Consider the following 26,884-nt stretch of genomic DNA (forward strand, 5'->3'; position numbering starts at 1 on the left):
AGAGGCTCAGGCAAGAGGATTGAAAGTTCAAGGCCAGCCTTAGCAACTTAGTGAGGCTCTGTCTCAATAAATAAATGCATAAATGAAATTAAAATAGGTATAATAATAAAAATATAAGAAGGGCTGGATGTATAGCTCAAAGGGAGATTGACATTCAGTTCAATCCCCATTACTACCATAAATAAATAAATATGCTTTATTTTCTTACTAAAATAAATAAGCAACTTTATTGTGTATCATCAACATATACAAGTATAGAATGTTTCCATCATCTCCCCAGAGTTCCCTCTTCCCCCTAGTAGTAAATCTTTTCCAGGCCCATAGTCCCTAGGAACCACTGATCTTTTTTCTGTCCTGATACTTTTACCTTTACAAGAATGTCCCATAACGCCAAGCCAAGTGCAGAGCACCTGGAGTCCCAGCTACTTACTTGGAAGACTGCAGCAGGAGGATTGCTTAAGCTCATAAAGGTGGTTTGGTTTGGTTTGGTTTTGGTACTGGGGGATTGAATTCACTCAGCTACATACCCAGCCCCTTTTATTATTCAATTTTAAGACAGAATATTCCTAAATTGCTGAGGCTGACCTCAAACTTGCGATCCTCCTGCGGAGGCCCTGGGATTCCGGGCATGTGTCACCATGCCCTGCTGCTCATTGCTTTTGCCCCTAAGTGGAATTGTAGTCTCTTCTCCACAGATTGGTTACCGCTTCCCTATTTGCAGGATGTTTAGATTGTTTCCAGGTTTGGGCTACTACAAATAAAACTTCTACAAATATTTCTGTACTGGTTTTCAATTTTCTAGGGTATATCTAGGAATGAGATTGCAGGACCATATGGTAAATGAATAATTTACTTTATAAAGAACTGGTACAGTATTTCCTGAAGAAGCTATCCATTTTGTCTTTCCATTGGTGTTGATAAGAATTCCAGTTGCGATGTGTCTCATTGGCATTCAATATTGTCAATTTTAAAAAGTATTTAGCCATCTTAATAGGTTTGTGGTGGTATCTCATTCTGGCTTTTTCGTTTTTGGCAGTGCTAGGGATGGAACCCAGGGCCTTGAGCCTGCTAGGCAAGCTGCCTACCATTGAGCTACATCCCTAGCCCTCATTCTGGTTTTAATTTGCATTTCTTTTTTTGGGTGGGGTGCTGGGGATTGAATGCAGGGGCACTTGACCACTGAGCCACATCCCCAGCCCTGTTTTGTATTTTATTTAGAGACAGGGTCTCACCGAGTTGCTTAGCACCTCCCTTTTGCTGAGGCTGGCTCCGAACTCGCAATCCTCCTGCCTCGGGCTCCTGAGCCCTTGGGATTACAGGTGTGGGTAACTGTGCCTGGCCTTAATTTGCATTTCTTTAATGGCTAATGATATTGAACATCTTTTTATGTGCTTAGTTACCATTTGTAGGCTGGGGTTGATGACGCATGCCTGTAATTCCAGTGGCTCAGAAGGCTGAGGCAGGAGGATGGAGAGTTCAAAGCCAGCCTCAGCAATTTAGTGAGACCCTAAGCAATTTAGTGAGAACCTGTCTCTAAATAAAATCTGAAAAAATGGGCTGGGGATGTGGCTCGGTGGTTAAGTACTCCTGGGTTCAATCCCTGGTACCAAAAAAAAAAAAAGTTGCCATTTTTATGTCTTTGGTGAGTGCATGTCTGTTCAAATCATTTACCCACTTTTTAAAAAGTGTGTCATTTTCTTACCATTGAGTTTTGACAGTTCTTTGTATATTGGGGATGCAAGTTCCTTATCAAATATACGCTTTACAAATATTTTCTCTCAGACTGTGATTTCTCTTTTCATTCATTCTCTTGTTTCTTCTCCCCCCACCATTTTTTTTTTCCTCCAGAGGGGTTCTCCCTGTTGGCTAAGCTGACTAGATCTTCTTGCCTCAGCCCCCTGAGTTGCTGGGATACAGGTGCCCACCACCATCCGTGGCTTCATTCCTTCTTTTAGCAGTGCCTTCAAGGAACAAGGTCCAATTTATTGATCGATTGTTCCTTTGATGGAATCTACTCTTGGTATCTATCTACTAAGAACTCTTTGCCTAATCCCCAAGTCACAAAGATTTTTTCTTGTTCTACAATATTTTTTTGTTTTGTTTTTGTTTTTGGTACTTGGGATTGAACCTGGGGTGCTCTACCTCAGAGCTATATTCCCCAGCGCTCTCTCTCTCTGTATGTGTGTGTGTGTGTGTGTGTATATATATATATATATATATATATATATATTTATTTATTTATTTACTTATTTATTTATTTAATTAATTTTATTTTTTAAATTTTGAGACATAGTCTTGGTAATTTGCCCAGGCTTGCCTTAAACTCCTGACGTCCTCCTCCTGAGTAGCTTCTAGAAGTTTTATATAATGTGAGTTGCTACTTCATAAATTTGCTAGACTAAATGTGATAGTTAATGATAACCCCTTAGCACAGACCAGGTAGAAAGTAAACAATAAATTGAGTCTAAGATGGACATTGGCCTACTCAATGTTAGAGGTGCCCTCAGCCCCACCACGCATTTCCTCTGCACAGATCTTTCTGGGATGACCGGACACCAGGGTGGCAAAAGTCTCTGCAGACATCCTTGTCCAAACTGCTCTGGAATCAGAAGGTCGGGAAAGGCAGAGACCCGGTCCGCAGGGCGCCAGACCTGGGAGGCGGCCCTTTCCACTGCACCCAGAACCGTTCCTTCCAGCCTCTGTTTCCATAAAACCCGGAGCTGTAGCCCAAGCTGTGATAGCATGATGGGGACTAGGGTGTGTTTATTGAGCACCTACTGTGTGCCAGGCCCTTGGAGACAGCAGTGAACAAGACACAAAAACCTGAGCATCGGCAGCACAGAGACTAGCAGAGACAGCGAAAAATAATTACATAATTAATCTGGAATTAAGGAAGGGGGCAGGGTGATGGGAACCAGGACGGAAGTCTGACAAAGAATTTATTGTCCTTTCCCAGTCTCTGCCCCTGGGCCGGGTCGCTCCAGGAGCGGGTGGAGGTGGCGCTGGGACTCGCATGACGTCACCTAGGAGCCAGGTGCAGAGGTGGTCCCGGGAGGCGGGGCTGCCTTGGGGGCTCTGGGAGGAGGTTACTCATTCCCGGCTCACTGACTCACGCGGTGAATGTCCCTGCGGCGCCTACTGTGTGCCACACACTCCGTGACGGGGACGGAGGCGCCCCCTTTCCTCTCTATATTTGGGGCAGACGGTGACAGGAAAAGGGCAAACCCATACATAATCACGGAGTTGGTTTCAGGCAGAGCCAAGGGCTCTAGGGCGCCCGGGACCGGACGCGTCCGTACGGGCTGCACAGTCCACTCCTCCCCCTCACTTTGCAAAGAGGTCACCGCGCTAGCGACGAGCGCGTCCTCCGCCCGGGGCCGCAGCACGCGCGCCCCCAGCACGCGCGTCCCCCGCGAGCCGGGCGCGCGCCGCCCAGACCCCGCCCGCGCCCGCGAGCTGGGCCCGTCGTGCACGACGCCCCCTGGCGGGAGCCCTGGGCCGCGCCGGCTGCGCGCAGGGGAGGGGGCGGGGGCGCCGCGCACGCGCACGGGCCGGCGGCACGCGCCGAGCGGGGGGCGCCGCGCGGTGCAGCCACGATGGAAGGGGGTGCGTACGGAGCGGGCAAAGCCGGGGGCGCCTTCGACCCCCACACCCTGGTCCGGCAGCCGCACACCATCCTGCGCGTCGTGTCTTGGGTAAGGACAGGCGCGTGGCAGGGCCAGGCCGGTGGGGTGTGGAGGGCGGCGCGCCGGGACCGACCCCGACCCCACCGGGCCCCGCGGAGACGCGACCGCGGGCGGGATCTGCCCTGCTGGCCGCGCTGGCGCCGCCGTCCCCATTCCCCGACCCGTGCGTGGGCGCTGGCTCCCGAGGACCCCGTTTCCCGGGGCCCCCGGCTTGTGCGCCCCGCGCCCCCATCGCGTGACCTCGCACCGCGGCTCTGCAGCTAGCTGCTCCGGTGGCGCGCGACCGTGGGGACCCCGCGCGGGTCAGGTGGCCTCAGGAGGGAAGCGGATCAGGGCGTGGATCACCTCGCCGGGGCGCACGCCGCGCCTGCCCTGGACGCTCTAGTAGAGGACAGGGGACCGGGATTTTGTGGCCCGGCTGGGAAAGTGTGGAGCGAGGGGTCTGGAGCTGAGCCGGATACCTGGGTTCCACCAGGATCTGCATCTCCTTCGCGGCGTGACCTTGGGCAGGGAACCACCCAGGAAATGTTAACTGGAAAGGAGAAATTCAGATCCGAGGTGCGGAGAGCTACCGCTTCTGTCATGCCTCAGTTTCCCTATTTATAGAGCAGGTGGGCGGAGCCTCCTTGAGGCCCCCTTGCCGCTTACATTTTATGAGTCCCTAACCCCGCCTAGGGTACACCTGGATGTCTCTGGGGCGCGTGTGTCTGGGAGGAAAATCCCCTCCCCACAGTGAAAACAGGGGCCCATTCTGGACCTGCAGCCCAGTGAAGCCCAGGACCCCCAGTGCTGAGTGGGTTCTTAATCAGATCTGGGGATCTGAATCCCCAAACAGTGAGCAGAGTGGGGGTTCAACATCCCAGGGAAAGAAGGCTGGGGGGGTGCTTGGGGCTCCCTGAGGTTGGTTGGTCATTGTGAAACACACTCAAGGAAGGTCTTGCCTCTGTAGTCTTGGGGCACATTACTGCTGGGCCCAGACAAGACGAGCTTGGATTGGGGATTCTGGGCCTGGAGACTGTCAGGGGACTGTTTGTGACCCCGACCGTTCGGAAGTGCCTTTCTTTCTGGGGTTTTTCAGGGCCATATCAGGATCTGGTAGGTGAGACAGCTTGGGTACTTACGAATCTCTGGCCTCCCAAAGTGGAAGCAACTCTTTATCTAAAAAAGTTAAAACCCCCTCCTGAGGCCATAGGAAGGGTGGCCCACCAGATGGGGAGCTTTTTAAGGGTAGAGAAGCCCAGTTCTGTTTGTCTTTGTGTCCTGGCACCCCAGGAATATCCACAAGGGTTTGTGGCACTGAATTCATCTGGGCTCCTAGAGACCCCAGCAGGCCTGCGGCAAGTTGCGGGCCCTGGCGGGCCCTGGGGACCTGTCTGGTCAAGTTCACTGGCTGTGTGCACTGCTCCCTCTTGCCAGCCCTAGGGCCTCTGGCCTGGGAGGCTTGGCTTGTGTGGGGGTGTGCTGTTTTATCTGCTTGGGTCATTTCTCCCGTGATGGCTTCATTTAGCAGAGCTTTATTGAGTCTGTGAAGCCCTAAGGGAATCAGGGCTGCATGACTCAGACACAGCCCTTGTGCTGGGGAGCCCACAGTCCCACTGGAGAGAGTGCCAGGTGCCCCCAGGCCGAGGTCATGGGAGGCAGGGGAGTCTCCCTGCCCTGGAACTGGTGGCCTACATGGAGAAGGGGGTGTCAAGTTGGCAGGAGGAGGAGGGTTTGCACTGTGCACATCGGGGTGACAGAAGGACATTCCAAGCGGGAGAAAGGAAAATAGCTGGATGGAGTACCCATGGTGGGCAGGCGCAGCAGCTCCCCAACACCTGAGGAGCTGAGGCAGTCCCGGCCTCAGGTTACTGAGCATGAAAGTGGCAGAGGAAGCCTGGCGTGGTGGCGCATGCCTGTAATCCAGAGACTCTGGAAACTGAGACAGGAAGATGGTGAGTTCACAGTCAGCCTGGGCAACTTAGCAAGACTGACTTAAAAGCAAAAACTGGGGGCTGGGGATATAGCTCAGTGGGTAGAGTGCTTGCCTTGCATGCACAAGGCCCTGGGTTCAATCCCCAGCACCACAAAAAAAAAAAAAAAGAAAAAGAAAGAAAGAACTGGGCTGTAGTTCAGGAGTAAAGTGCCCTTGGGTTCAAGCCCCAGTACCAAAAAATAATGCTCAATAAAGGAAGAGTGCAGAATCCTGGAAGTTCGGGGTTGGAAAGGACATAAGGGGTATCAAGCAACCCCATCCAATGCCCAGATTTCTCCCTCCACCTCCCGGCAGTGCTCACACACCTAGATACAAAGTGCTCCTCACCTTTGTTGGGGCAGAGACATCTGATACAGGCTCATTGACACCTTTTTTGGAGGGGGGGATTGAACCCAGGGACACTTTATCTTTAAACTCCATCTCCAGACCTTTTTATTTTTCATTTTAAGGCAGGATCTCACTGAGTTGCCCAGGCTGGCCTCAAACTTGTGATCCTCCTGCCTCAGTCTCCCGGGTCTCTGGCATTGCAGGTGTGCACCTGTAAATAAGCTTTGCAAGAAATAAATAGTTCTCTTTTCTGGTCATCATAATAATACCTGCTGATTATTGGAAAATGTAGAAATCACACATGATGTTTGCACAGGAACATGAACGTGCTTCATACCACTCAACTGTCCATTTAGAAGTGGTGAAATTGGGGTAGGGGTGCAGCTCAGTGATAGAGCACTTGCCTAGCATGCACAGGGCCCTGGCTCTATCCCCAACGCTACAAAATAGAAAAAGAAGAAAAGAAACGATGAAGATGGCAAATTTCATGTGACATGTATTTTACCACAATAGAGAAAACTGGGCAAAAACACCCATGTGAAGGGTCTAGGAGGAGCTGCCGTTCGGCAGTCTGTGGTGTGCTGAGACATCTTAGTGCACTCGGGCGCCGGGGGCAGATGCAGCCAGCTAAGGGCCCTCAGAGCTCCCAGTCCCCCTGCACCCAGAGGGCTTCCCTGTGAAGCTGATGGAGCTTGAACTCTGAGATGCAGGTGACTGATTCATCCTGGCTGCCAGAACTTTCCTGGAGGAAAAGGCACTGGAAGTCCTGTATCCTGGGAGCCCCTCAGTTCCAGAGAACTGAGCTGGTACTCCAGTACTACCCAGGCCCCCATCGCAGCTCTGAAGGTCCCCACCAGTATGTGCACCTACACTTGTGGTTTTCTACAATCTTACAAGAAAGGTGGTTTTCTGTTGTTTTTCCTAAGGAGGGCCCCTAAACCAGGCAAGCTGCTGGACCTCCCCAAAGCAGGACCAGCCCTGGACCCTGAGCCACAGGCGCCCTCAGCCTGGTGTGTCCCTTGACCAAGGCTCTTCTGTGTCACTGTTCCCCCAGGCTGGGCAAGGCCAGACCTGGGTTTTATCAACCCACCATCATCCCAGTGGATCCTGACTGGAGAAGCCGGGCTCGCTTTGCAGATGCAGCAGCCTCCAGAGGAGCCCCCTCGCCTGTTCCCCACCAGGCTGCATGTCGGGGCGTCCTGCAGAGAAGTTCTGGAGCCTACTGCAGCAGGAAGAGGTCCCGGGGGAAGGCCGAGCCCCTGGCCAGCTGACTTACTCATTCCACAGATACCAAGTCCCCTGCTCTGTGCCAGCTTATGTCCCACTCAGGGGCACTTGGTCCAGTGAGGACAGAATTGAGCTGGCAAGCACTGCCCAGGAGGCTCAGATCACTAAGAAAAGGAAGCCCTGGGGGTAGGAGACCCCTCTGTCTTGGAGCGCTTTCAGGGGAGGTGACAACTGAGCTGTTAAAATAGTAGGAAGGCCAGATGGCACACAGTGGCACACGCCTGCATCCCAGCAGCTCTGGAGACTGAGGCAGGAAGGTCACAAATTGAGGCTGGCCTCAGAAATTTAGCAAGGCCCTAAGCAACTTAGCCAGACTCTGTCTCTAAAGGGCTGGAGATATGGCTTGTCACTAAGCACCCCTAGTACCAAACAAAGGTAGGAGGGACGTTCCTGGCAGAGGAGCAGCCTGTGCGAATGCCTGGAGGCATGAGGTGAGGCTGGGTTTCAGAAATGATGAGCCACTGGGGCCCCAGGGAGTGTAGGTAACAGTGACAGGGGTCAAGAGGTTGCCTGGTGGCTCTGGCGAGGTCTTGGTTGACACCAGCTGGACTTCATCTGAGGACATGGGGAGCTGGAGAGAGGGCTTCGGGTGGGGGAGGGTGTTTTGAAAGCACCTGTGGCTGTCTCAGGGGCGCTGGGCCCGGAGAGGCCTCTGGGGGCTGATGTCCTTGCTGGAAAGGTGTGGTCAAGTTTGGTCTGCCCTTTCCCACACCAGGCATGGCCCTGTCACCTAGGCAGAGGTGGGTCCATGGCCTTGTTTGGCGTTCATGGCCGACTGTCTCGGCTTCCTCCTGGCCTGCCTGCCTGCCTGCGGCGACTCCTGAGCGGCCCCTCTCTCCAGCCTCTGTTGGGGTCACCCCCTGCAGGAGACGTGGGCTCTTGGGTTTCTGCCTTGTATCTTGAGCAGCTGGGGGTTGGGAAGCCTAGGGAGTCTTGGGGTTTAGCTCAAGGACCATCGTGGGGACTGAGGAAGACCCCTGCCTCTCCTGGCCTTGACCAGGGATTGGAGGCCACATTGGCCCGGGTGTGGGGAGGGTGGTGAGCTCCTGGAGGGCTCTGTTGTCCCCCTGTAGATGGAAGCTGAGGCCTCGAGAGGAAGACTGAGTGCTGGGTGGAGGGAGCCACGGCCCCGCCTGAGGGAGTCCCCAGCCACGCGGGAAGCGGCACCTGACCAGCCCCACATGACCTGCCTGGGCAAAGCCGCGGGGCAAGTCTTGGCTGGAGAAGAAAGAACAGAGGCTGTGAGGGGGGGAGATCCCACGGGAGGCGGGAGGCAGATGGCGGGGCTTGGAGGAGCCACACTTGGCATCTAGACCTGAAGAACTGGCTGTCCTGGAGGGGAGGCAGGCGGGGCGTGGGAGTGTCTGTCGCAGCCCCGTCCAGCCCTCGCTGACTGAGTGACCTGAGCAAGATGCCAGCGCTCCCTGGCCTCAGTCTCCCCATCTGTCAATCGAAAAGAGGCCAGATGGAGCGGGCTGCGGTTCCCAAGCCTTCTGGTCTTGCAGAACCCCACTCCTGCTTCTAGAGGGTTCCAGGCAGGCAATTTAGGATTGGCATGTCCATCTTTAAGTAACAAATCAAGAATGTCCCCCCATGCTCTTGGGTGGCCTGCAGCACAGCTCCCTAGGGGGGGTCCTCGTGTGTGGCAGAGCATGTTACTGGAGTCTGGGAAGGTGGCCGTGTCCCCGTGTTTCTGGGGGAGCTCCCTCTTGCAGAGATGGAGTTTGCCCAGCTCCTCTCGGCTGGGAAGGCAGGCGCCAGGTGAAGGGGACTTCAAGGGACCCGGTAGCTGGTTAGCTAGGGTGGCCTCAAGCCATCAAGCCCACGCTGTGCTGGTGGCCAGGACCCCAGTTAGCTGAGGCTCCCCAAGTAACTCGTAGCCCATGGGGTGGGACGTGGCCTGTGTCCCTGAGTCTTCCCAGTAGCTGTGGCCTTGACGTTGACTGCCTTGTAACCTGGCCTGTCCCCCACCCTCTGGTCAGCCAGCTTGGTGGGGCCTAGAGGTGAAGGTCTCCTCCTGGCTTCTGAGGCCACCAGGGGCCATTCTTCTGAAGCATCAGGTAGGAAGCCCCTTCCCTCCAAATAGACAGCCCAGGACATGTCCCCTGATGCCACTCCTGCCCTCAGTCCTGGTTCTTGTCATGCCCACTCCATGGTCCTTCCCACACCCAGACGCCCTCCTCCCACAGTCTTCTCGTCACCTGCCTCAGCCACTGTCTCAGCCAAACCTGGGCTGTTCACGGCCTCCTCCAGGTACCCAGCCCTCCCCTCCCCCTCCAGCTCCCCACGCTCACCCTGATTCCAGGGCTCCTTGGGCCTGGACCACTGCTGACCCACCTGCTGACCACCCTCAGCCCTGGTCCACCTGGGGCCTCGGCTGGTCACGGAGCCCCAGCTCTGGCCCTTCTGACGGGGCACCCCCAGCACAGCTCAGCCGGCCCGCCGCCCTCCCCTCCTCCTAGGTCATCACTCCTGTTCGTGGACCAGGCCACTAGACGTGTCCCTCTCGTGCTCGAGGCCGCGGATCCAGAGCTCCTCCCCTCCCTCCCCGCTCGCCCTCTCCTCGTGGCTCTTCCTCAACTTATGATGGGCGAAGCCGCCTCTGAGGAAGACCCCCCTCGTGTCTCTGGTCCCGTCCAGGGGCTGTGTGTCCAGGGCCTCCTGCTTTCTGTCACACACCCCAGCAGCCTCTCCCGGCTGTCCCATCTTGTCAGGGTCATCTGTGACCTTCACCTTGCCAAATCCGGTGGCTGGTTGTCATTAGCAGATCTCTGAGCAGCATCGGGTGTCAGTGAGGGCTTTTTCCTGTCCTCCCATCGGATCCCAGCCGCGCAGGACAGGACCCTGTGGGCTAGAGTCGGCCCTGGGTGCCCCACGCTGGCCAGGGAGGGCTCATTTCTAGTGGAGGGAACCGGGAACCCAGGTAAAATATGGGGCGAGCACGTACCTGAGTGAGGTGACACTAGCTCAGGCCCAGGGACAGGGAGGGGACACTGGAGCCCGTCAGGCAGAGAAGGGGGCGGTGCGTGGGCAGAGGTGAGGCGTGGCAGGGGCTGCAGGTCACTGTCCCAGGCTAGGGACCCTGGCTGCCCTGCCTCCCTCCCTCCACCACTGTCCCCATTCAGGTCTCCCGCCCCACTTCAGTTCACGTTCCCCGGCTGGTGGGGTGAAGCCTCCTGGATCCCCACCTGCGCCCACTCCCCATGGGCCCTGTGCCCAGGGTGATGGCTGCGGGAACCCTCAGAGCAGGGGCTCCCCTCCTGGCGCCGGTCTCTCCAGGAGGCGAGGCAGGCCCGGGTCTGGGTTCTCCCTCTGAGCTGGCTCTGATGTGGGGGCCGGCCGGCAGGCGGACCCAGACGAGGAGAGCAGACAGACCTGGGTGAGGGAGCCCCTGGGGCCAGGGGCCGGGAGTGCTGGTTGACAGCCCTTCCCCAGGCCGTGACCCCCGCCTCCCTGCTTCCCAAGGGCCTGGGCTGGCGGAGGTTCTGGCTGGAGGTTCAGTTCGGGGCAGGAGTGCAGGTAATTCTGCCACCCAGGGGCCCTGGGCCAGTCAGGTGAGCCCTCCCTGGGCTCAGTCCCTCTCTGATGAGACCTCAGGGCCCCTGTGGTTCCACAGCCCCGGGAGGGTGAAGAAGGGTCAGTCTGCACCCACATCTCAGCATCTGGAGCCCGGCCCTGCTGGCCAGCTAGAGCCTGTGTGAAGATTACCACCTAATCCCCTGCAGGTCCCTCCCAGGCCGCAGGGCAGGGCAGGGAGGAGGGAGCCAGGTGTCATGCGCAGCCATTTGTCCCTGTGCTGGCGTTTCTACCACAAGAGCTCGGGTCAGCCCTGCCCTGTGGAGCTGTGAAGGGGGCCCTCGCAGCACCCGGCCTTTCCCAGGCCCAGGAGGGGGATCAGGCCTGGGGCAGGTGCCTCCGGCAGGCAGGGCCCAACTCCCAGGAGGTGAGGCCTGGGCTGGGGCACAGGCCCAAGCTGGGGCACTAGCGGGGAGCCCTTTCTCCTGGCTCCCTGGTGGCTGCCTGGGCCTCTGTCAACCGGCTTTCACTCCCCTCGAGGGTCTTCCCTCAGTCTGGGAAGGGACTTTCACCCAACAACAGGGAGGAGCAGTGTTGTCAAGGAGAGCACTGGGGGACTAGGGGACACTGCTGATCTGGAGTCTGAGGAGGGCTTTTCGGAGGACTTTTCAGAGGAGGGACCTCAGGAGGGAAGTTAGGTATCCCAGGGAGCAGCCAAGACAAAGGTCCTGAGGCCACAGTAGGGGAGGGGATGGAAGAAGACCTTCATGGGGTCTGGGGTTCATAGGGGAGGGGGTTGTAATTCTGGGAAGGATGAGCCTCAGGGGAAGGGCTTCCACAGGGTAGTGACATAATTTGACTGCTGTGAGGGGCAAGACTGCTGTCCTTGCTGGAGCAGGGTGGCCAGGAGTGGCTGGGAGGGTTGAGGATGCTGGAGGAAGGATGGAAGTCGAGGGCAGAGCCAGGACTGGGCCTGGGCTGCAGCAGTTGGGGAGCCAGCGTGTGGATGAGGGGGTAGCTTGAGGTCTTGGGGAGGCCAGGAGTGGCCGGAGGCAAGATCGGTGGCCCAAGCCGGGCCTCTGAGCTGTCTAGAGAGTAGACTCCATCCTTAGCTGGGCGGGGTGGCAAGACTGGAGGGTGGCAGGATGAGCCCCGCTGTTGCCAGGGCCTCCTTGGAGGAGGCAAGGAAGCCCAGGGGGAGTACCAGGCATCTGGATGTGGGCAGTAGCCAAGGCCACAGATGGAGGGCTATTGAGCAGGCCACCTGGCTGCCTGCAGTGAAGGGCAGGGACCGTGGGCTCCTCCCAGCTGCCTGGCTTGGGGACAGATATCTCTGTGCAGAACCGGAGATGGTGCTGGAGGACGGGGTACCACAGCCGCCAGGTGTCGTTTTCTGCAGCTTATCTGGGACAACCCCTGCACTTGTCCATGGGTGTGGTAGTGACCTCTGCACCCCACGGCCGCTGGTCGCGGCTCCCTAGCAGCCTGGGCCATCAAGAGGGCAGCGAGCCCCTGGCACGCCTGAAGGCTCCATCTGAAGTGGAGACATCCTCTGGTAATCAAGACGGGCGGCCAGGGCCCCCTTTTGCCCTATAGGGCGGGGCTCAGGGATGGACTGGGGCCGCTCCTTGGTTTCCTGCTGATCTTGGAGTGTGGGTCTGGAGTCTGCTCCTTCATGGGGAGGGAGCTGATCACAGAGGTCACAGCTGTCATCTGGAATGGGCTTAGTGGACAGACCCCACTGGACACTGTGCTTCTACATCCTGCTGCAGCGCCTGCCACGGGCCTTTCTGACCTCAGGGTCCCCCTCTATGCAGTGGCCTGAGGCTACGCCATGCAGATGTGTTTACCTTTATTTTTCTTTCGGAGGGTCTTGGCGAGGGTTAGTGGGATTTCTTCCCCTCGGGCCCAGCCCACGCGGGCCCAGGTCTCACGGGGGAGACAGATGGGTAAATAAGTCCCAACCAGGGGTACTGACATGGGGGAGAGTGACTGGGAAGGTGGTTGTCCCAGAAGGTGGCGAGGGTGTCACCACAACCCAGCAGGGTCTCCAAGGCTCCTGACAAACAGAAAGGTGGGACACACCCTGGGCAGGGGACAGCAGGCGCACAGCTTCTTGACAGCCTGTGTCTGCGCCATCCCCTCCCTGTGGAGTGGCGGAACAGGCCAGGGGCAGGGACAGAGGCCTGCAGGCCACAGAGACCTAGTCCATCCCTGGGTCTCTGATTCTCTGTGTTTTTTAATTCATGAGCCCAAAATCCTGGAATTCGGGTCTGGGGTTGTGGCTCAGCAGTAGAGTGTTCATCTACAACTAAATAATTAAAAAATAATAATAATAATAAAAAGAAAAGATCCTGAGATTCCAGGAACCCGAGCTTCCTGCAGATTTGTTTTTCTGAGTCTGACGCGGACCAGCATGGAGTGCCATCTGGAGCTGTTTCTAAAAAGACTCGGGATGGGATTCAAAAGAGGGTGGGAGCCGCGGGAGAGGCCTGGCTGTTGGCTTGGTGCTTGTTCTTCGCGTTTTTCTTTAGCTCAAGGGAAAGAGGCAATTTTTCCTGGGCCTATGGGTGCCCAGCGGCCTCCTTGGGTCCTGCCCAGCTGTCACCCGAGGTCTCGGGCCCCTGGTTTTGGCTCCGCAGGCCCCTCTCCTCCCCCCGCAGGTCTGCTGTTGTGTGAACTTCCCCCAGGCCTTGGCCACTGGTGTCACATCCCGTTCTCCGGTGGCTCCTGGGGTGCCCTGGGCGTGCCTCGCTGTCCCTGCAGAATCAGCCTTAACGAGTCACTCATGGAGGCTGGCTGGCCTCTGGAACCTTGGCTTCAGAGGGACTCTGGTTCCGGTGCCGACTCGGCCCAACCCAGAGCGAGTGTCCCAGGGACACCCAGTGGCCGGAGAGAGTCCCCCTTCCTCCTGCCTCCTACTGTGGGAGGCCCAGCAGTGGAAACCTGAGGCCTGGCCTGTTCTTGGGGGGCTGCTCCTAGAGACGTTCCCTCCCCTCCTGAGCCTGGTCTTCATGTTGGACCCCTGGCCTTCAGGGACGTGGCATCTTGGGGTGTGCGCCATCTGTTCCCAAGCCCGCCTTCTCAGCACCCCCCTCGTTCCCTGGCAGGGTCTGTTGGCATGTTCCTGGGGCTGCCCCTCCCCCCCAGCTTTCCCCCCACACTACCCCCTTAGGTTCTTTTCAAACCTAAGTCAGATCTGGTCTCTCAACAGCTCTTAAGTCTGCCGTGGCTCCTGGAGTCACCCGAGAGAGGTTAAGTCACTGCCCGGGGCCACCGCTGGGCAAGCGACCGCTGGGCAAGCGGCTGGACTCCTGCCCCACTGGTAGCTCCCCACAGCAGGGTCTCAGCAGGCCAGCCTTGGTGGCCCTCCCAGCACAGGGCCACTGCAGCCTGCTGGGGCGGGAGGCTGTCCTGAGCTGAGCTGCCCTGTCCCTCCCAGGTATTTTGATCTTGCGCTTCCCCTCTTGGGGACACGTGTGCAGCTCTTTCCTTCTGGCCTCTCCAAGGACCAAGAGGACCCAGCCTCACCGCTGCTCCTCTGCTGCCGCCTTCTGCTTTCCCTCCCAGGCTCTCCTCTTGGCCTTTGGGAGCCTGAGTTTTCCTGCTTTGGGAGGGGGTTCTTTCAGGCAGCAGTGGCTTTTTTCCAGCCACAGGGAATGTGGGTCTGTTAGGAAGTATTGCCCCAAAGGGGTCCTTCTTTCCTGCGCCTTTGGAGAAGGAAGTGAGCCCTTACTAATTGCCTACGGGATGCTGCCTGGCTCTTGGTATTTGTGTGTCTAAGTCTCCCCAGAGGAGAGGTTCATTTAAATTGTGTGTGTGCTGGGGACAGAACCCAGGGCTGCACATGCCGGGCAAATGCTCTACCACTGAGCTACACTCCAGCCAAGAAGTTGATTTATTTTTTTTAGAAGAAAATCACATTTATTAAATTTCTAACCTATGATAGGCAATATACTGTGTTTCATATTTTATTCCCATTTTTATGCTTTTATTTATAGATGACAGAAGAATGCATTGCAATTCTTATTACACATATAGAGCACAATTTTTCATATCTTTGGTTATATATAAAGTACATTCACACCAAAATTGTGTCTTCATACATGTACTTTGGATAATAATGATCATCACATTCCACCATCCTGCTAACCCCATGCCACCTCCCTTTCCCTCCAACCCCTCTGCCCTATTTAGAGTTCATCTATTCCTCCCATGCTCCCTCTCCCTATCCAACTATGAATCAGCCTTCTTATATCAAAGAAAACATTTGGCATTTGGTTTTTTGGGATTGGCTAACTTCACTTAGTATTATCTTCTCTAAATCCATCTACTTACCTGCAAATGCCATGGTTTTATTCTCTTTTATTGCTGAATAATATTCCATTGTTTTTTTATCCATTCATCCATTGAAGGGCATCTAGATTGGCTCCACAGTTTAGCTATTGTGAATTGTGCTGCTATAAACATTGATGTGGCTGTATCCCTGCGACATGCTGTTTTTAAGTCCTTTGGGTATAGACAGAGGAGAGAGATAGCTGGGTCAAATGGTGGTTCCATTCCCAATTTTCCAAGAAATCTCATACTGCTTTCCATATTAAGAAGTTAATTTTTATAAAGGACCAATCTGAGGCTCAAATTACTTGCCCAGGATCCCACAGTGTGAGCAGCAGGCCTCATTTTTGGGTCTGACAGGTCTGTGTGAAAAATTTTCTCTAACCAAGAATTTTTATTTTTATTTTTTTTTAACATTGATGGACCTTTATTTTATTAATTTATTGAGAATTTGCTGAGAATCAAACCCAGGGCCTCACACATGCTAGGCAAGTGCTCTACCTCTGAGCCAAGACCCCAGCCCCCCAAGAGTCTTTTCTTTTCTGATGGTTTGGTGACATCTGGCGACATGCAGGACTAGACCTCAGACTCCTGCCCTGGCAGTTTTTGGTTGCAAACTGGAGCTTGTCGCAGTGCCAGGGTTCAAAGTCACAGTTCATAGGAGCCCACCTTTCCCTGCAGTGTGCAGAGTCTGCTTTGCCTGAGGGGTGGCCAGGAGCCCCTTTGACAGTTGTTTTGAAGCCTGGCTTCTTGTCACTCTATTTCTGTCTTCTGAGCCTCAGACTTGGACTCGGGTCCAGCTGCCTGATCCAGTCGCACTGATGCCGCTCCAGTTCTTTCTCCCTGCTGGTCCCTCTGATGCCACGCTTTCTACAGATGCCCTGAGGCTGAGCACCTGCTTGGCCAGGTGAAAGGAGCTCTGGCGGGAATCCGGAGACCTGGGCCCTCTCCCGCCTGTGCTGGCGACGCCAGGACATCTGCCCATTGGGGCTGCACCTGTTGCCCTGTTAGTTTGGGGGCTGATGGAGAGGAGGCGGAGCCGTGGTGGGCGGGGCCGTGGTGGGCGGAGCCGTGGTGGGCGGAGCCATGAGCCAGGACGCCCTGCCTCCGCCAGGGGCCTCCCAACCAGGTCTAGCAGATGGGTGCTGTGGCCAATCCAGGACACGCCTCGGGTTTTTTTTTTTTTATTGCGGCCACCTTCGCGCAGCTTGCGATTCCTCACCAGTGCCTGACTCAGTGGCGGGGGCGCACTCTCCCTGCTGCCCGCCGGATGCTCGCCACCTCTCCCTGGTTCTCCCTGGTTTCCACACCTTTCATCTGTCCCTCCGTATGGCTGAACGACGACCCTAGCGCGGCCGAGCCATTGCTCGTTTCTCTCGGTCCCTCTGCCAGTGCGCATTCGGCTGGAAATCGTGTCCTGGCCCAGGGTCTTCACTTTTGATCATGCCCTCCTTTCAGGAAAAAATGGAAAGTAAAGACAAGTGGACCTGGACGATAGCACTCCCTGCCAGGTCTGCCACCGGCGGCCACACTTGGGGCCAAATCTTCTGGAGTGTATGTGCCTCAGCTCTGGGTCCCCTCCTCGTGGTTTCCGGGGAGGCAGGCAGCCCAGGGAAAAAGCATGGACTTTGGTGTCGGGTCCCCTGGGCTTAGAGCCCAGCTGTGCCACATCCCAGGCTGTGTCTCTGGGCACGTTCACTAATACCCATGCCCTCATCACCACATTGGTAAAATGCTGGTGGTACTGATGTATTCAACAGCTACTGCTGTGTAACAAACTGCCCCCAGACTCAGGTCTTAAGGCAACAAACACGGCTGCCTCACAGTTTCTGTGGGGCAGGGCTCTGCCTTGCTGGGTGCTGCTGCCTCCAGGGCTGTCACAGGGCCATACCCACAGCACCCGCCAGGGGCCCTGGTCTCATCTGACAGTCCCCCAGGGGCAGATCCAGTCTCAACTTCACTAATGCTGTACTGGAGGAATCCAGCCTGCGGGGGGTCTCAGTTCCTGGGGGCTCTTGGCTGTTTCTTTCCGGAGCTCAGAATACCATGCTGGCTTCCACCACTGGTGCAGGGACAAGCTGGGGGTGGGCAGGGCTTCTCGTGACCTGTACCCAGGAGGGAGACCTCATCACCTTTGCCATATTTTTTGTCTGTTAGAAGTAAATTGCTAGGTCCAGCACTCTCAAGGGACCTTAGGGACACAAGGTCATGCACTGCTGGATGCAGGGTCATTGGGGCCACCTCAGCTGCTGCCTACCCAGCTGAAACATGCCTGTCTGGGGGCCGATGAGGATCTACATGAGATGGCACATGTGGTACTGCTGTTGGCGCTGGCAACAGGGCAGGGACTGAACACAGCCTGAGACCCCAGAGGGAAGGGTGGGGTGGGGCTGGGCATGTTCACACTAGGAGGGCCAAAGGCTCCCCATTCTGGGGCTAGTCCAGCCTTGATGCTGTGTAACAAACTGCCCCCAAACTCAAGTCTTAAGGCAACAAACACGTTTGTTGTTGTCCTGGGCCCTGACTAGGGGACCTTGGTGTCAGGGCCCAGGACAGTTTCTCTGGCTAGGGGTTAGCGCTTGCAGCTCAGAAAGGAAGCAGTTGACCCTACTTGCGCTGTGTGACCCCAGGCAAGCTGCCCTAGTGGTGGGCATCTCTGGGCCTCTGGGCCTCTCTCTGAAATGCCCATTCACCGCCTGTCCCATGGCTCAGAGAGGTCAGAGGGGTGGGGGCAGGTCCCGGGGCTGGGGCAGCGCCCCCCCAGGCTCACCCCGCACCCCTGCAGGTGTTCTCCATCGTGGTGTTCGGCTCCATCGTGAACGAGGGCTACCTCAACAGCCCCTCGGAGGGCGAGGAGTTCTGCATCTACAACCGCAACGCCAGCGCCTGCAGCTACGGTGTGGCCGTGGGCGTGCTGGCCTTCCTCACCTGCCTGCTCTACCTGGCCCTGGACGTCTACTTCCCCCAGATCAGCAGCGTCAAGGACCGCAAGAAGGCTGTCCTGTCCGACATCGGCGTCTCGGGTGAGCCCTGCTGGGGGACGTGGCCGCCGCCCCCTCCCCATTTTCCAAGGAGGAAACCGAGGTGAAGGCGGGTGAGGGGACAGACTCAGGGTCTGTCAGGTGGCTGGCAAGGCCTGAGACCCCAGAGTAGCCTTGCTGCGCCCCCTCCTGGCGGAGCCTGTGAAAATTAAGCCAGGGCCATGGGACCCTGGCACACAGTGTGGGTCCCTGGAGCCCGACCCCCTTCTTCTGGTATTAGCATGACATGACCTGCCACCCTTTGCCCTTCAGAAGTGACCTTCAGCCCGGCCCCCTGACGGTGTCCTGTGAGTTGCAGAATCTGCTCAGTGGAGGGAACTCCCCCGGTTTCCAGGCCTGAGGCTCCCTAGGCCTTCTAGAAGGAGCCACAAGCAAATCAATGCTTCTCAAGCTCCCGCAGAGCCCCAGGGGTCCCCAGCAGTGCCCCGGGGAGGTAGATCATGTTACCACAGACCCCTCGGAGCCTCACCCCAGGTCTCAGAGGGCCCGTTCTGAACTAGGGGGCTTTGTGAGGCTCCACCCCCGGAGCTGCCCCCACACCAGCCTCTTCCCCCAAATCCCCACTAGTTTTCTGGAAGCCTGAGCAGGGGCGCCACAGCCTTCCTCCCTGGACAGCGGCTGGCCTCAGGTGGGCCTAGTCAGGGACGTGGCTATAAATTGGTGTCTGGCGGTTAGAGAACCACTGGCCTGAGCTGACTGCTCTCTCTCCCTCTCTCCTCCTCCCTCCCCTCCCCCCTGCTGTGGCCTTCCCTCTCTGCCCCACCCTGCCCTGTCCACTTGACCCTGGCTTGACCTCCTGTGGCCTCCCCCTCTGCCTCTGCCTGAATCCTCCCGCTCCTCCTCCTCCCTTCCCCCTGCACCTTCTCCTGCTCCCCTCCCCCTTGCCTTGCCCGCCGGGGGTGGGGAGCGGGGGAGACCTGCTTGTGAACTTGCCCTGTTCCTCGGTTTCCCTGTTTGCTTTCCACACACCCTGTCCCTCACGCTCTGCACCCTCACTGTTCTGCCTGGCCCCCGGGACCCCAGCCTTCTGGGCCTTCCTGTGGTTTGTGGGCTTCTGCTACCTGGCCAACCAGTGGCAGGTCTCCAAGCCCAAGGACAACCCACTGAACGAGGGTACGGACGCCGCCCGGGCCGCCATCGCCTTCTCCTTCTTCTCCATCTTCACCTGGGTGAGTACAGCAGCCACAGGCCCAGCCCCCAGGGGGCAGCCTTCCGGCAGGTCCTCTGGCTACCTCTGGAGCTCCACCTGCAGGCCCGGCCTCACAGCCCAGCCTCACAGCCCGGCCTCACAGCCCTGCTGCCGCCCTGGGCACAGCCAAGGCCCTCACTTTGATTCAGAGCAGCTGCCCCAAGGTCATAAACTCTTGGGCTCTCTGGATGGTATTTATCATCCCATTTTACAGATGGGAAGGTGGAGCCCTAGACAGGGAGGTGGGGCTTCAAGGTTCCCAGGCTCAGGAGACCCGGTTCACACGGTGGGGCTGCCTCTGATTCCCCAGCTTCTGTCTTCCCATCTGGAGAATGAGGGGATTGGAGATGGCCGGTGGGGTGGGGGGATCACAAACCCTGGTGTCCAGGCAGGGCCGAGAGCAGGTGAGTGGCCAGGTGGCGTGTGCGCTCTGTCTAAGGGGCCCCTCTGCAAAGCGCCTGTGGCCATGCAGAAATTTTTCCAGAGAAACAAGAAATTTAAATTTTCACATGAAATCTGATCTTCACGTGTTGGTAATTTATTCACATTTTTAAAAATATATATCCTGTGAGTCAAAGAGAGCAGGCCCCTGAGAACCAGGCTGGAGACCGGGTCTTTGTGGGCACCCTGCCTGGCCTCCCGCAAGTCTAGGAAGTCTCTCTTCTCCCTGAGATCCAGGGTCACCCCAGCTCCAGGCCCCCCTCAAGGGCTCTCCCTTCCCCGCTGCGCAGTCCCCGCCCAGCCTCCTGCAAGGAGACCTTCGAGGCTGCGTGCACCCAGCCCTCCCTGCTCCTCCACCCTCTTGCGGTGACTTCTGTCTCTTCTCGAGGGTCCCTGGACTTGCACTTTCTTTGGGGACACCCAACCCACAGCACAATATCTGGAGCTGGAGTTTGGAGAGGAAACCGGTAGCCCTGTCCCCGTGGGCCAGCCAGGGCCACTCTAGGCTTTGATGTCTTCAAGTCTGGGTGGGAGACGGGATCTCAGTCCAGAGGGGCACCCAGAACTGGGCCCCGACGCCTGCAGGCAGAGCTTGGAGGCAGCTAGCCCAGAGGTGGGGCCCACAGAGGAGCGGAGGTGAGGGGACACCAGCATTTCCGGGCTATCTGAAGCACCTGGCCGAGGTGCCAAGGCCTCCCTCCCTGCTAGCACCGCTGCCCTCCGGCTCCACTCCAGCGGCCTCACCCCTGCTCTCTCCTGGCAGAGCCTGACTGCAGCCCTGGCCGTGCGCAGATTCAAGGACCTTACCTTCCAGGAGGAATACAGCACACTGTTCCCCGCCTCGGCACAACCGTAGCCCCAACCTGCAGAGCAGGGAGCCCCGTGCCCACCTAGTGCCAAAGATACCCGGGACCCCAGGCAGGGCACGGCTGGAAGAGTCAGACCCTCCCTGGCTCATTCCTTCACTCCTTGCTCCTTTGTCCGTTCTTTGTCCATTCATTCATTAAGTAAACGTTTATTGAGCAGCTATCTTGTGCCTAGTGCTGAGTTAGACAGGGATCCTGCTCCCCAGGAACCCCCAGGCTGGGAGGGGAAGACAGACACCAAAACCTCCCCAATGGGCTACAGGCTGCTAGAAGGCTGGAGGTTACTCCATCCACGGGCTTGCCAAGGGTGTCCATGGTCCAAGGTGCTGAGCTGCAGGCACCGTATGATCTCTGTGGCCACAGTTGTGGCATGAAGGATGGTCTTACTGTCTCCCTGGAGGCTGGCTGCCGAGAGGGGCCTGGCCTGGACTGTCAGAGGCCTTTTGATTTGGTTCTGCTCTTGTGTGCTGTGTGACCTGGAGCAATCCCTGTACCTCTCTGAGCCTCAGTCCATATTCCTGGACTGACAGGTAATAATGGACCAACCTTTCAAGGTTGGCACAGGAATGCTCAATAAATGTCAGCTTCTGTATTCATTCATTCACCCATTCACTCATTCACTCACTCACTCACTCACTTATCCTCCCCACAGTCAGGGGCAATTCCATCAGCGCTTTGGGAGGGAGCCTCTTGTGAATTCTCATTCTGCCGAAGGCTTGGCCTCCCTGGTGCCCTCAGCTGCCTGGACAGGAGCCTGCCTCTTGCTCTACTCTAGGGCAGCAGAAGGCAGTGGCGCATCCAGGCCTCAGGGCAGGGCCTCGGCTTGGTGGAGCTGAGCCCAGGTGGCTCCTGGCCGGGAGCCGGGGGCGCTGCAGGTGCAGGTGGCTGCTGCCCCGCGGGCGTGCTGCAGGGATGTGCCTGTTCTGAGGAAGAGGGCCAGGTGTCCAAGGACCCCAGCCACCTACTGCGGCCTGGATAGTGGGAGCCCAGGCCTGGCCTCTGCTCCCAACTTGTGGCCCATTGAAGTGGTGGCCAGATGGGGCCTTGAGCCCACAGGGTGGGGGCTGACCACAGCCACAGTCCTCGCTGCCTATGGCCAGAGCCTCTCGGAAAAGGGTTCACCGAGGTCATCTGGGCCAGCCCTCTGCCTCTCTGAAGGAGACCAGCCTCCACAGTGGGAGTAGAAGTGCCGGACGGGCCAGGACCGCAGGCCTTGTCCCTTAGGGCTGCTGACAGCTCAGGGCCCAGTCTCCGAGCCCCAGCAGCCAGGACCCCAGACCAGCACCGAGGGCAACCCCAGAGGCCACCTGACGCCTCAGCCCAGCTTCTCCGGGTCTGCTCCGCCCTCCTCGGGACCGTGGTGCTTTGTGGCGACACCCACTTCCCAGCAAGGGCTGCCAAGGCCGCTGCAGTTGGCACCTAGTTACCACGCTCCCGGCGCCTCCTGGGCAGAGTGCCCCCGCTGCCTCCCCCCGGCCCTGTGGGGAAGGAGTTGGGGACCTCCGTCTCCCAGCCCTGCAGCCGGGGTGCTCAGCACAGCGTCTCCCCCAGGCAGGGTCCCCAGGCTGAAGATCCCCAGAGCAGGCGTCACCAGACCTCTGAGCTGGATTCTGATGGCGAATTTGATTTACCCTTAGCTCAGAGTGACCAGCGTCGTTGTCCTGAAGACAGTGTAATTGCTTTTAATGAGAAAGAATGTCCCTACGCATGTGTGCACAGCCGAGTCTCTTCGCCTGGGCTCTGGGAGAACCGGGCGTGGGGTCAGATGAGGTTAGCAAAGTTTGGGTGCCACCATTCCCCCGTGGGGATCTGGCAAGTCCTATGGTCCTGAAACTAGTTTCCTTCCATTTAGTTCCGTTTCCCAAACTTCTCTGACCATGTGTTTCAGCAAGAATTAGAGTGAGCAGCAAGTGATGGAAATCTCAAATAACCGCGGTTTCAAAGAAGTCTAGGTGTATGGAGGGGCCCAGGACTGGCGCAGTGGCTCTGAGGTCTTCAGTGACCCAGCCATCTTCCCTCCTACAATGTAGCTTATGGACTTTGTGGTCCATTTTGGCAACTCAAGCTCCAGCAATCACATCTGTGTTCCAGGTATCAGAGCAGAGAGTGGGACAGAGAACATGGGGGCACCATAGTGGCTAAAACTTAGTCAGGTGTCTATGCCTAGCTGCAAGACAGAGGATGGCTTTTAGGAGGTGCCAAGATTTCTCTGACCTATTAAGAAACTTTTTGCCCCATTCCACAGAGCAGCCCTGAGGTCACAGTTCGAGGAGGAGGCTGTGGGCTTTGGGGCCATCTTAACCCTCCACAGTAGAGGTCAGGACTTCTTGGTGGCCTAGAGTGACCTCTGGGCCTCAGGCAGGGTGGCCGCCAGGACGGCCCTCCTGCCCCCAGTTGGACTTACTTTCACTTCAGTGCTTTGAGGGCCTGAGACCTTCTACTGCCTGTGTCCTGTGAACTAACTTCCACTAACCCCGGCTCTTGTCTGTCTCTCCCCTAACCACCCCTCCCACCTGTCCTTGTCCCTGCTGGCCCCCGCCCCCAGGCGGGCCAGGCTGTGCTGGCCTTCCAGCGGTACCAGATTGGCGCCGACTCGGCCCTCTTCTCCCAGGACTACATGGACCCCAGCCAGGACTCCAGCATGCCTTACGCCCCCTACGTGGAGCCCAGCACCGGGCCGGACCCCGCCGGCATGGGTGGCACCTACCAGCAGCCGGCCAACGCCTTTGACACTGAGCCCCAGGGCTACCAGTCGCAGGGCTACTGAGCCGCAGTGACCGCCTGCCCCATCCTCGCGTGCCCTGCCCCCGCCCTCTGCCCTGCTCTCCGCCCCACACCCTCCCCTCCCAGGCTGCCCTGCCCAGCACCCCACAGCCTCAAGGTGTTCCACTGAGGTCCCGGGAGCTCTGGAGGGGTGGGAGCAGCCAGGTGTTGGGTTCTCTCTGCCTGAGTCTGCAAGTGTGTCCAGGGCATGTGCCCAGCAGGGACTGGGGGACAGGGGTGAGGTGCATTCATTCATTGTGTCCTCAAGTGCTTGTTGAGCGCCTGCTGTGTGCCAGGCCTGTGCTCAGCACACATGGGAAAGAGGCAGAGGTGATCCCTGTCAAGGGCTGGGTGAGATGTGGAGGGAACCCTGTTAGCACCAAGGCAGGGCTGGGGTGATGCCCAGAGGTCTGGTGGCACGGGGCTCAGGCTGTCACCCCCAGAACCTGTCAACACACCCGACCTGCTAGGACTGGCAGGTTGAGGAAGCCGAGGCCTGGGAAGGTCAAGGTTGCTTGCCCAGGTGGCTCAGGAGGCTGGCAGTGAAGGCAGGGCTGGGCAGGAAGCCCCGAGGATGGTGCCTGCCCGCTCTTCCTGCCCTGCCCGCCCCCCGCATCACGAGCCTGGCTCCGTGGTGTCCTCGTCCTGGGGCCATGGGCGCCTCAGCCCCAAGACACCACAATCCTGCTGCAAGCCAGGGGCCTGCTCCTGTGGGTGCCCACCCTTGGCCTTCTCCTTCTCCCGGGGTGCTCACCCTGCTTGCCCATGACCCCGTGCTTCCTGCTCTATGTCCTGCAGGGAGCTCTAGCAACTCCCTCTGTGGTCTCCCAAACGACTGGCTCCCCAGGTCCATGCCCAGGGCTGGTGGGTAAGAAGGCCAGGTGGGGGGCAGGGCTGGCCCAAGGTCCCAATGAGCCGGTGGAGCTGAGCTGGGTTTGCTGCCTGGGTTTCTTGACCCCAGTCACCCAGCAGGTGCCTGATACCCTGCCTGATCTGGGACACTCATCCTCCTCTCGCTGGGGTCAGCCAGGGATTCCGGCTGGAGCAACCCTGGACATGAGGCATCTTTCCCTGGCCTTCCAGAGGCCTGCTGTGGGAGGCAGTGCAAAGCCCCCAAGGGGACCCAGGGAGGGCGGCTGGTGCAGAGTGGCTCAGGGTGACTGGGCTGCAGTGGGTAGGGCATTGGCGACCCCTGAGACACAGGCATGGGTGGGGCCTGCGGGCATAGCGGGCCCTTCTGAGCTGGGCAGGGAAGGCTCTTGCATAAGGTTCCTCCACCCTGAGCTGCAAGTGACAGGGAGGCTGCGTGTCTGTGCCGTCCGTCCTCCTGCACCTCTCTGCCCGGTGCATACGAGCCAGTACCTCAGGCAGCAGAGCAGAGGGGATTGTGGGTTGGCCACAGGGATGGGGAGAGAGAGCCCTCGCCCCCTGACCCCTTCACCCCTTGCCTTGCTCACTCTCAGCAGCCAGTTGTCAGGTTCCTGTGCTGGGGACACAGAGGGTGTGCATGGTCCCTGCTCCCTGCCCTCAGAGCTTATGGTCCATTGGGAAGACAAGCACCAGCCAGAAAAGGTACACAGAGCCATTGAGGGCGGGAGGCGTGGGGCAAACCCCCGTGAGCCCAAGGCTCCCCTGAGCAAGGGTCCTGAGGTGGGCCAGGAGCGGGGAAGGAGCGGCACTGTCCCCCTGAACAGAAGGGACGCTGAGGTTCCGTGAGCACAGGCAAGCTAGCAGTGGGCGTGGATCAGAACTGGGTCTGTCCAGGCCCCCCAAGGGCAGTGGGGGCAGAAGGCCTGAGACAGCTGGACAGCAGCTGGGTTCTCTGTGAAAATGAGACAGGGTGACAGATGTTCGAGGGTAGGATTTGGACGGGACACACCCCTGAGTGCTGCTGGAGGCCTCATCCCCCTTCTGCTGTCTGCACACAGCCCCTTGGGGCCCTGAGCCCGAGGCCCCGGCATCTCGAATCCCCTCTGGCTCCTCCAATGCCCTTTGCTTTCCTTTTTTTTCCCAAATTTTCCTTGGAGAAGTGCCCCACACCTCGCCCTCAGCCCAACCCTGCAGGGTTTGGACTCCCCCTTCCCCATCAAGCACAAGAGGCCCTGGAAATGGGTTCCACAGTGTGGAGCTGCAAGGACCCTTAGAAAGGCTCCAGTCTGGACAGGAAGGCAGTAATCTGTCCAAGGTCAAGCACAGAACAAGAGGTGGGGAGCCCTCTCTTCTGCCTCCTGAGTTGACATGATCCTGTGCAATGGGCCGTCAGGCCTGGGTGGCTCCTCATCCACCTGGAGGTGTGATAATGGAGGGGCTAATTCCCAGGGGCCTGCATCGGCTTCCCCTCTCCCTCCTTCCCTGGTGAATCTCGATCTCAAAGACTCTTGAGGGCCCCAGACTCTTCCTATGTACCAAGAGCTCCCATTTGTTACCCCTGGGGGCTGCTACCCTTGGCCCAAGGCTCCTTTGATTCTCTAAGGAGCATGAAGGGGGATTGACGCCCAGAGTTTATGGAGGATGGATTGGTCCAGCCACCTCCCAGCGCTGCCCCTGACCTGACACTCCCAGCCCCTGGTGCCCACAGCCCTTGTCTGGGTGCCCTGGCCCTTCCCGCAGCGGTACTGCCTGTGTATAGTATAAATATATATATTTTCTATATATAAGATGTATAATATAAGGCTCCACAAATATATCTATGTGTGTGTGTGCGTGCACGCGCACGTGTGGTGAAGGGTGGTCCCCATCCTGGGCCCCCATCTAGACCCCCACCACTACCTGGTCAAGTCTCTCAAGAGTGAATCCAGTGGCCCTGTGGCACCCTCCTTTATGACATCTGTCCATTTGTGGTGAACCAAGTGAAGGTGGTGACTTCTGGTGACATAGTAATAAAGTGAAGACTCAGAACCCACCAGCGGATCACAAGTTGTCAGTGTTTCTTTGTGGCTTGGCGTTGCCATCGCCTCTGTCTCCCCTGACCTGGGCCATGTCTTATTTGTTTTGCAGGACTGGGGACTGGACCCAGGGTGCTCTACCACTGAGCTACATCCCCTGCCCATTTTCCTCTTTATTTTGAGACAGGTGCTTGCTAAGTTGCCCAGGCAGACCTCAAACTTGCAATCCTCTTCCCTCAGCTTCTCAAGTAACTGGGGTTACAGGCGTGCATCACAGTGCCTGGCCATGTCTTATTTATTTATTATTGTTCGGTTAATTTTTAATTACACAGGAAGCTATTAATTACATGAAGCTCCAAATATATTCTCCTTTTTAAAAAGTAAAATTGTAAAATCACTGCAACTGAAGCCAGTCTCCCCCTGATGTGCACAAATGCACACCCCTGCCCCCCACTTCCCTGTCCTGGTCTCTCCTCCAACCCCACAGGTAACCAGGATGAGGCCAAGGCCTCATTCCAGACCATTTCCATCTCTTCAGTATGCAAGGTCTGGGACTCTGTTTTTAAAGTTAGT

General features: G+C 57.6%; 1 protein-coding gene across 3 annotated transcripts; it reads left to right on the forward strand.

The window, feature by feature from the left end:
- Positions 1-3,540: 3,540 nt before the first annotated feature.
- Syngr1 (synaptogyrin 1) lies at positions 3,541-26,336 on the forward strand. Of its 3 annotated transcripts, none has more exons than XM_046429693.1 (4): positions 3,541-3,695; positions 17,912-18,149; positions 19,191-19,336; positions 23,209-26,336. In XM_046429693.1, the coding sequence occupies exons 1-4, from the start codon at positions 3,597-3,599 to the stop codon at positions 23,428-23,430; spliced, it is 705 nt and encodes a 234-aa protein (XP_046285649.1). In that variant the 5' UTR covers positions 3,541-3,596; the 3' UTR covers positions 23,431-26,336. The 3 variants fall into 3 exon arrangements, with proteins under 3 accessions (XP_046285649.1, XP_046285650.1, XP_046285651.1); XM_046429694.1 differs by having other exon boundaries at positions 23,275-26,336; XM_046429695.2 differs by lacking the exon at positions 23,209-26,336 and adding an exon at positions 20,561-21,259.
- Positions 26,337-26,884: the final 548 nt, after the last annotated feature.

The sequence above is a fragment of the Marmota monax genome, unplaced genomic scaffold (genome assembly GCF_021218885.2).
Source record: "Marmota monax isolate L192 unplaced genomic scaffold, Marmota_monax_Labrador192_F-V1.1 WCK01_AAM20220418_F8-fsc00051, whole genome shotgun sequence".
Classification (NCBI taxonomy): Eukaryota; Metazoa; Chordata; class Mammalia; order Rodentia; family Sciuridae; genus Marmota; species Marmota monax.